The sequence below is a fragment of the Xenopus tropicalis genome, chromosome 3 (assembly GCF_000004195.4).
Source record: "Xenopus tropicalis strain Nigerian chromosome 3, UCB_Xtro_10.0, whole genome shotgun sequence".
Taxonomy (NCBI): domain Eukaryota; kingdom Metazoa; phylum Chordata; class Amphibia; order Anura; family Pipidae; genus Xenopus; species Xenopus tropicalis.
In genome coordinates this window covers 3,905,417-3,915,275 of record NC_030679.2, presented here as the reverse complement: position 1 = coordinate 3,915,275, position 9,859 = coordinate 3,905,417, and the positions used below count along the sequence as shown (strand labels likewise).

The 9,859-nt window shown below is 53.3% G+C and overlaps 1 protein-coding gene across 1 annotated transcript; it reads right to left on the bottom strand.

Annotated features, from left to right (window-relative positions):
• Window positions 1–4,750: 4,750 nt before the first annotated feature.
• a4galt (alpha 1,4-galactosyltransferase (P blood group)) lies at window positions 4,751–5,902 on the bottom strand. The gene has a single exon (XM_002942064.5). It carries the CDS (start codon window positions 5,873–5,875, stop codon window positions 4,835–4,837), a length of 1,041 nt encoding a protein of 346 aa, XP_002942110.3. The 5' UTR covers window positions 5,876–5,902; the 3' UTR covers window positions 4,751–4,834.
• Window positions 5,903–9,859: the final 3,957 nt, after the last annotated feature.

Genomic DNA, 9,859 nt, shown 5'->3' with positions numbered 1-9,859 from the left:
CTGTGAGGCTCCAGTTTTATTGTTATTGTTGCTTTTTGTAACTTAATTTTCTATTCAGCCCCTCCCCTATTCATATACCAGCCTCTGATCCAAACCACTCACTGGTTGCTAAGGTAACTTGGACCCTAGCAACCAAATACCTATTGCTCTATGAAGCTCCAGTTTTATTGTTATTGTTACTTTTTATTCCTTATCTTTCTATTCAGCCCCTCCCCTATTCATATACCAGCCTCTGATCCAAACCACTCACTGGTTGCTAAGGTAACTTGGACCCTAGCAACCAAATACCTATTGCTCTATGAAGCTCCAGTTTTATTGTTATTGTTACTTTTTATTCCTTATCTTTCTATTCAGCCCTTCCCTATTCATATACCTGTCTCTCATTCCAACCACTGCCTGGTTACTAGAGAAAATAAGACCCTGGCAACCAGATAGCTGCTAAAAATACCAAACCATAAAAAATGAAGACCAATTGCAAATATCAATGTCTAAATCATATCAGAAGTCAATGTAAAGGTGAACTGCCCCTTTAAGTACTGGGGTACTGGTAAATGACCCCCTACAACGTCTGGAATTTGTAGCCTAATTCTTTGTTGATATTAAGTTCCCCTTTAACCTGCTTTTTGTTAATGGAATTGGAACAGAGAAATGCTATTTCTAACCAAACACCTATGTTACATAATTGGGTTAATTTCCGGCTGTGATACTGCGGGACCTGGGTGCCTCTGTGTCGCAATTAGGGACCCCCCCCCCCCCACCTGGAACTTCTGGGAGCTTCTGTTCCTCTGCACTATATACAGTTTTATCAGATTTTATACATAACTGGACAAACCAAATAACCACTTCTGCTGTCGCATTGAGACGGTGTTTTGTAACCACAGAAATAACTGTGTATTTTCTATGCTGCCTTTCCCTGTCTCTAACCCGGCCTGCGCTCTGTACGGGGGCAATAAAGTATTTATATTCTTCTATCTTTACAGTTACACGTGGGGAAAAAGTCATTCCTTCCTGCAATATCCAGATTGCTAGAATCTCCTGCCATAAAGCAGGGCAGGACTGCTGCTTACAATGGGGGGATCAGATAGGATCTGTGCCACTGTGACAGAATGCTCTGTTATACAGATAGCTAGAATCTCAGCCATAAAGCAGGGCAGGACTGCTGCTTACAATGGGGGATCAGATAGGATCTGTGCCACTGTGACAGAATGCTCTGTTATACAGATAGCTAGAATCTCAGCCATAAAGCAGGGCAGGACTGCTGCTTACAATGGGGGGATCAGATAGGATCTGTGCCACTGTGACAGAATGCTCTGTTATACAGATAGCTAGAATCTCAGCCATAAAGCAGGGCAGGACTGCTGCTTACAATGGGGGGATCAGATAGGATCTGTGCCACTGTGACAGAATGCTCTGTTATACAGATAGCTAGAATCTCAGCCATAAAGCAGGGCAGGACTGCTGCTTACAATGGGGGGGATCAGATAGGATCTGTGCCACTGTGACAGAATGCTCTGTTATACAGATAGCTAGAATCTCAGCCATAAAGCAGGGCAGGACTGCTGCTTACAATGGGGGGATCAGATAGGATCTGTGCCACTGTGACAGAATGCTCTGTTATACAGATAGCTAGAATCTCAGCCATAAAGCAGGGCAGGACTGCTGCTTACAATGGGGGGGATCAGATAGGATCTGTGCCACTGTGACAGAATGCTCTGTTATACAGATAGCTAGAATCTCAGCCATAAAGCAGGGCAGGACTGCTGCTTACAATGGGGGGATCAGATAGGATCTGTGCCACTGTGACAGAATGCTCTGTTATACAGATAGCTAGAATCTCAGCCATAAAGCAGGGCAGGACTGCTGCTTACAATGGGGGGATCAGATAGGATCTGTGCCACTGTGCCAGAATGCTCTGTTATACAGATAGCTAGAATCTCAGCCATAAAGCAGGGCAGGACTGCTGCTTACACTGGGGGGGATCAGATAGGATCTGTGCCACTGTGACAGAATGCTCTGTTATACAGATAGCTAGAATCTCAGCCATAAAGCAGGGCAGGACTGCTGCTTACAATGGGGGGATCAGATAGGATCTGTGCCACTGTGACAGAATGCTCTGTTATACAGATAGCTAGAATCTCAGCCATAAAGCAGGGCAGGACTGCTGCTTACAATGGGGGGGATCAGATAGGATCTGTGCCACTGTGACAGAATGCTCTGTTATACAGATAGCTAGAATCTCAGCCATAAAGCAGGGCAGGACTGCTGCTTACAATGGGGGATCAGATAGGATCTGTGCCACTGTGACAGAATGCTCTGTTATACAGATAGCTAGAATCTCAGCCATAAAGCAGGGCAGGACTGCTGCTTACAATGGGGGGATCAGATAGGATCTGTGCCACTGTGACAGAATGCTCTGTTATACAGATAGCTAGAATCTCAGCCATAAAGCAGGGCAGGACTGCTGCTTACAATGGGGGGATCAGATAGGATCTGAATGATCTGTTATACAGAGGTGCTGCCCCCTCCTCCTCCAGAGGGCAAACAATATGGTGACTCTCTGAAATAATTTCCCCCATAAAAACTCTCTATTTATCATCATTACTCATAGCCCCGCCTCCCAGAGAACCTTAGTACATCAGTTAGCCATGTGATTGTTAATTACAGAGCACATAACGATCCATTTCCCTGGTACCATATTGTGTATCTGTTACTACTGGTCTCACCTGACCCCCCCCCCCCCCCCCCGCATCCTCGCTGAAACCCAACGCTGTGACTCTTCTGTAACAGGAATGTACTGCAACTCCCAGCACCTTCCCACTGGTCTCAGTGACCAACACAAGCAAAGGAACATGACCCCCCCCCCCAAGGATGGGACCCCAGTAATCTTAAAGCGTTCAGGTATAGGGTTATGAGCTCTGTATAAGGCACTGGTACCGGCTGCCCAAGTGGCGCAACCCAGTTGGTTCTGAATCTTCCCCCCCCCCCCACAATATGGCTCCTTAATTCTGTTCTGTCAGCAGTGAGAGAAACAGCCGGGAATTTCTAGTAGGGTTTTATCCAACAGAAATACAGAAAAACAGATATATAGAAACATTGGGGTAACAGTCACCCTGCTATAGTTCCAGGGGTACCCAGGGCACAAATAAGCACTCACCCCAAATCCCCCCCTAACTGGCCTTCAGGCTGGGCCCCCTTAGCCCATAACAAGGTTACAGATATATAGAAACATTGGGGTAACAGTCACCCCGCTATAGTTCCAGGGGTACCCAGGGCACAAATAAGCACTCACCCCAAATCCCCCCCTAACTGGCCTTCAGGCTGGGCCCCCTTAGCCCATAACAAGGTTACAGATATATAGAAACATTGGGGTAACAGTCACCCCGCTATAGTTCCAGGGGTACCCAGGGCACAAATAAGCACTCACCCCAAATCCCCCCCTAACTGGCCTTCAGGCTGGGCCCCCTTAGCCCATAACAAGGTTACAGATATATAGAAACATTGGGGTAACAGTCACCCTGCTATAGTTCCAGGGGTACCCAGGGCACAAATAAGCACTCACCCCAAATCCCCCCTAACTGGCCTTCAGGCTGGGCCCCCTTAGCCCATAACAAGGTTACAGATATATAGAAACATTGGGGTAACAGTCACCCCTGCTATAGTTCCAGGGGTACCCAGGGCACAAATACCCACTCACCCCAAATCCCCCCTAACTGGCCTTCAGGCTGGGCCCCCTTAGCCCATAACAAGGTTACAGATATATAGAAACATTGGGGTAACAGTCACCCCGCTATAGTTCCAGGGGTACCCAGGGCACAAATAAGCACTCACCCCAAATCCCCCCCTAACTGGCCTTCAGGCTGGGCCCCCTTAGCCCATAACAAGGTTACAGATATATAGAAACATTGGGGTAACAGTCACCCCGCTATAGTTCCAGGGGTACCCAGGGCACAAATAAGCACTCACCCCAAATCCCCCCCTAACTGGCCTTCAGGCTGGGCCCCCTTAGCCCATAACAAGGTTACAGATATATAGAAACATTGGGGTAACAGTCACCCCGCTATAGTTCCAGGGGTACCCAGGGCACAAATAAGCACTCACCCCAAATCCCCCCCTAACTGGCCCTCAGGCTGGGCCCCCTTAGCCCATAACAAGGTTACAGATATATAGAAACATTGGGGTAACAGTCACCCCGCTATAGTTCCAGGGGTACCCAGGGCACAAATAAGCACTCCCCCAAATCCCCCCCTAACTGGCCTTCAGGCTGGGCCCCCTTAGCCCATAACAAGGTTACAGATATATAGAAACATTGGGGTAACAGTCACCCCGTTATAGTTCCAGGGGTACCCAGGGCACAAATAAGCACCCCCAAATCCCCCCCTAACTGGCCTTCAGGCTGGGCCCCCTTAGCCCATAACAAGGTTACAGATATATAGAAACATTGGGGTAACAGTCACCCCGCTATAGTTCCAGGGGTACCCAGGGCACAAATAAGCACTCACCCCAAATCCCCCCCTAACTGGCCTCAGGCTGGCCCCCTTAGCCCATAACAAGGTTACAGATATATAGAAACATTGGGGTAACAGTCACCCCGCTATAGTTCCAGGGGTACCCAGGGCACAAATAAGCACTCACCCCAAATCCCCCCCTAACTGGCCTTCAGGTTGGGCCCCCTTAGCCCATAACAAGGTTACAGATATATAGAAACATTGGGGTAACAGTCACCCCGCTATAGTTCCAGGGGTACCCAGGGCACAAATAAGCACTCACCCCAAATCCCCCCCTAACTGGCCTTCAGGCTGGGCCCCTTTAGCCCATAACAAGAGACCCACTTCTTTCAGAGAGACATTTTCATGAGACCGTAAGCTGTGGGACAACACTGTGACTGCAGTTGATCCAAAAAAGTCCCGGGTTCCGGCCTGGAGTCCTTGCTCTTTTTGTTCCAGACATGGACGGCGTAGGTGTTCCTCAGAAACCCCTTGAGATCCGAAGGGCTGATCAGCTCAAAATACTTCCTCCAGTTCTGCCATTCGATGGGATAGAAAGCCTCCTGAGGAAGGACGCTGACCCCACGGCAGCTCCGCCTGTCCCTCAGCCGGCGAATGGAGCACCATCTCTTGAAGACCCGAGTCAAGAGCTGAGGCCCTTGGTGCCCATAGAGCCAGAAGTTGTAGGAGTCGGTGAAGTCCTTCATGCAGAGTTCGATGAACTTGTGCCCTCGGGCGAATGAGAGGAACGCGCCGTTGAGCGTGTAGGTCGACTGGGTCCCCATGGAATTCGCCAGGTTCGTCAAACGTTTCAAGACCACGAAATCTGTGTCTAAATAGACTCCGCCGTATTTCCAGAGGATGGCCAGCCGGCTGGCGTCCGAGAGTATCGGCAAGTCGGTGGCCTCTTTGTGTCCTTCTACGGCCGAGTACCAAGAGCTCAGGGGGGTGTCGGCAAAAAGCCGCTCAAAGTCCAACGGCGCCACGTCAACATTGGGGAAACACCGGAAGAGGCGAAAGGCAAGGTTTGGGGGTCTGGGCAGGTGTTGCTGGTAGAGACCCCTCATCAGGATCGTGACTTGGGTGTCGGGGTGAGTCCTTACCGCCGATTCTACTGCGCACATGAACTGAGCGTTGGGGCTCATCCTCTCCGAGGTCTCCACGAAGTAGATTCTTCCAGTTGGAGAGTGGTTCTTCCCATCGGGCACATCCCCCGGGCACTTCACGTCTGCTGGCCAATGATAAGGCTCCGGGCCAACACCTAATAATCCAGTTGGCTTCATAGACAGCACTACCAGAAAGGGAACCGCAACAAGTAGGGCGAGGAGGAGGCTCCATGGACTCTTCACTTTAAACCCCATGAGTGGCAGTGATGGGGGGCAACTCCTCATGTCTCCTTCGGCCGGACTTTCATTGGCCGTCTGAGAGGGAGAGAGAATGAGTGGATTAACAACCCCCTACACCTGACCATAGGAATGCGCACCATTGTATAGCACGGAGCCAGTCCGTTACTCATTAAACCAATAAACATTTACTATTGGAACATTCCTTTCCTATTGATATTTACCCCCCCCCCCCCTGTGGGTCCAGCTCTGCCGCTTCTATTCCTGGGACATGAAGGCCACGGGGGGATCATTAAACTGCGGCCGGGGCGGAGCCTCGGGGCAGGAAGGTATCGGATTTGCCCATAGGGGTGGCACAGCTCCAGCACTTTGGGTATAAGGGTCACAGGGAGAGGCCCGGGTGCCTGGGGCAGTGCCAGCGCTGTGGGTATAAGGGTCACGGGGAGAGGCCCGGGGCAATGCCAGCGCTGTGGGCATGAGGGTCATGGGGAGAAGCTCGGGCAGTAGAAACCCGGGGCAGTGCCAGGGCTGTGGGCATGAGGGTCACGGGGAGAGGTCCGGGGCAGTGCCAGGGCGGTGGGCATGAGGGTCACGGGGAGAGGCCAGGGCTGTGGGCATGAGGGTCACGGGGAGAGGCCCGGGCAGTGCCAGGGCTGTGGGCATGAGGAGAGGTCCGGGGCAGTGCCAGGGCGGTGGGCATGAGGGTCACGGGGAGAGGCCCGGGCAGTGCCAGGGCTGTGGGCATGAGGGTCACGGGGAGAGGCCCAGGCAGTGCCAGGGCTGTGGGCATGAGGGTCACGGGGAGAGGCCCGGGGCAGTGCCAGGGCGGTGGGCATGAGGGTCACGGGGAGAGGCCCGGGCAGTGCCAGGGCTGTGGGCATGAGGGTCACGGGGAGAGGCCCGGGCAGTGCCAGGGCTGTGGGCATGAGGGTCACGGGGAGAGGTCCGGGGCAGTGGCAGGGCGGTGGGCATGAGGGTCACGGGGAGAAGCCGGGGCAGTGCCAGGGCGGTGGGCATGAGGGTCACGGGGAGAGGCCCGGGGCAGTGCCAGGGCTGTGGGCATGAGGGTCACGGGGAGAGGCCCGGGCAGTGCCAGGGCTGTGGGCATGAGGGTCACGGGGAGAGGCCCGGGGCAGTGCCAGGGCTGTGGGCATGAGGGTCACGGGGAGAGGCCCGGGCAGTGCCAGGGCTGTGGGCATGAGGGTCACGGGGAGAGGCCCGGGCAGTGCCAGGGCTGTGGGCATGAGGGTCACGGGGAGAGGCCCGGGGCAGTGCCAGGGCTGTGGGCATGAGGGTCACGGGGTGAGGCCCGGGGCAGTGCCAGGGCTGTGGGCATGAGGGTCACGGGGAGAGGCCCGGGGCAGTGCCAGGGCTGTGGGCATGAGGGTCACGGGGAGAGGCCGGGTGCCTGGGGCAGTGCCAGCGCTGTGGGCATAGGGGTAACGGGGCACAGACCTTGTACCATTAACCCTGGGGATATTGTTTCCCCCCCGGGGAGCGGTGTAACCAGGGGGCACTTACCTGCCTGGAGAGACTCCCAGCCGCACTGATACAGACTGAAACCTGAGCACTGCTGGGCGCGACTCCTACTCACCCCCGGGGGGGCACAGCCCAGAGCTGAGGTGGAAATTTTTAGGGTGGCGAGTCTAAAGCTTCACATCTCTGTCTATCTATTGGCTGTCTGTCTGTCTGTCTGTATCTGTCTGTCTCTATCTGTCTGTCTCTGTCTGTCTGTCTGTCTCTATCTGTCTGTCTGTCTATCGTCTATTTATCTATCTATCTGTCTATCTGTCTTTGTATCTATCTGTCTATCTTTAAATTCTATCTATAGAACTGTCTATTACTCTATTGTCTTTGTATCCCCCACCCCACCCCACCCCGGGCATGGAAGCATGGTAGATAACAAGGTGATATGAACCCCCAAACAGACCCTTCCTGGGTATGAGACCCGTATAAGCACAGGGCATAGAAGGTTCCGAGGGTGTGTGGGGGGAGGGGAACCAACCAACAGTGGAAACAGCAGAACCAATTTCCCACCCAGAGATGAGCCCAGGGGAACCCAGAGCAGCTGCCTAAGGAACCAGAACCCTTGTTTCAGAACCTTGGGAGAAGGGTTATTGGGTTTCCCATAAGGGATTCCAGGTCCCAAAGTAAAATAACCCAAGTGATGCTCAGAAGGCAACTCCATGGGTCACTGGGCCTGTAGAACCTGGGCCGGCTCTCAGAATCACACCCAGGCCCATCCATCTAAATCCTTCCTATATACATTAACTGACACCATATGGACCCAGTGAGCAAGCAAGTAGGGCAAGATGGGGACAGTAGGGCAAGATGGGGACAGTAGGGCAAGATGGGGACAGTAGGGCAAGATGGGGACAGTAGGGCAAGATGGGGACAGTAGGGCAAGATGGGGACAGTAGGGCAAGATGGAGACAGTAGGGCAAGATGGGGACAGTAGGGCAAGATGGGGACAGTAGGGCAAGATGGAGACAGTAGGGCAAGATGGGGACAGTAGGGCAAGATGGAGACAGTAGGGCAAGATGGGGACAGTAGGGCAAGATGGAGACAGTAGGGCAAGATGGGGACAGTAGGGCAAGATGGAGACAGTAGGGCAAGATGGGGACAGTAGGGCAAGATGGGGACAGTAGGGCAAGATGGAGACAGTAGGGCAAGATGGAGACAGTAGGGCAAGATGGGGACAGTAGGGCAAGATGGGGACAGTAGGGCAAGATGGGGAAAGTAGGGCAAGATGGGGACAGTAGGGCAAGATGGAGAAAGTAGGGCAAGATGGGGACAGTAGGGCAAGATGGGGACAGTAGGGCAAGATGGGGACATTAGGGCAAGATGGAGAAAGTAGGGCAAGATGGGGACAGTAGGGCAAGATGGGGACAGTAGGGCAAGATGGAGAAAGTAGGGCAAGATGGGGACAGTAGGACAAGATGGAGAAAGTAGGGCAAGATGGAGAAAGTAGGGCAAGATGGGGACAGTAGGACAAGATGGAGACAGTAGGGCAAGATGGGGCAGTAGGGCAAGATGGAGAAAGTAGGGCAAGATGGGGACAGTAGGACAAGATGGAGAAAGTAGGGCAAGATGGAGAAAGTAGGGCAAGATGGGGACAGTAGGACAAGATGGAGACAGTAGGGCAAGATGGGGCAGTAGGGCAAGATGGGGACAGTAGGGCAAGATGGAGAAAGTAGGGCAAGATGGAGAAAGTAGGGCAAGATGGAGACAGTAGGGCAAGATGGGGGCAGTAGGACAAGATGGAGAAAGTAGGGCAAGATGGAGAAAGTAGGGCAAGATGGGGACAGTAGGACAAGATGGAGACAGTAGGGCAAGATGGGGCAGTAGGGCAAGATGGGGACAGTAGGGCAAGATGGAGAAAGTAGGGCAAGATGGAGAAAGTAGGGCAAGATGGGGACAGTAGGGCAAGATGGAGACAGTAGGGCAAGATGGAGACAGTAGGGCAAGATGGGGACAGTAGGGCAAGATGGGGACAGTAGGGCAAGATGGGGACAGTAGGGCAAGATGGGGACAGTAGGGCAAGATGGAGAAAGTAGGGCAAGATGGGGACAGTAGGGCAAGATGGGGACAGTAGGGCAAGATGGGGACAGTAGGGCAAGATGGAGAAAGTAGGGCAAGATGGGGACAGTAGGGCAAGATGGAGAAAGTAGGGCAAGATGGGGACAGTAGGGCAAGATGGAGACAGTAGGGCAAGATGGAGAAAGTAGGGCAAGATGGGGACAGTAGGGCAAGATGGAGAAAGTAGGGCAAGATGGAGAAAGTAGGGCAAGATGGGGACAGTAGGGCAAGATGGAGAAAGTAGGGCAAGACGGGGACAGTAGGGCAAGACGGAGACAGTAGGGCAAGACGGGAACAGTAGGGCAAGACGGAGACAGTGGGGCAAGACGGGGACAGTGGGGCAAGACGGAGACAGTGGGGCAAGACGGGGACAGTGGGGCAAGACGGGGACAGTGGGGCAAGACGGGGACAGTGGGGCAAGACGGGGACAGTGGGGCAAGACGGGGACAGTGG

Bases quoted from the DNA above. Each gene is read 5' to 3' on its own strand.
- a4galt (XM_002942064.5), bottom strand. From the start codon at position 5,875: ATGAGGAGTTGCCCCCCATCACTGCCACTCATGGGGTTTAAAGTGAAG.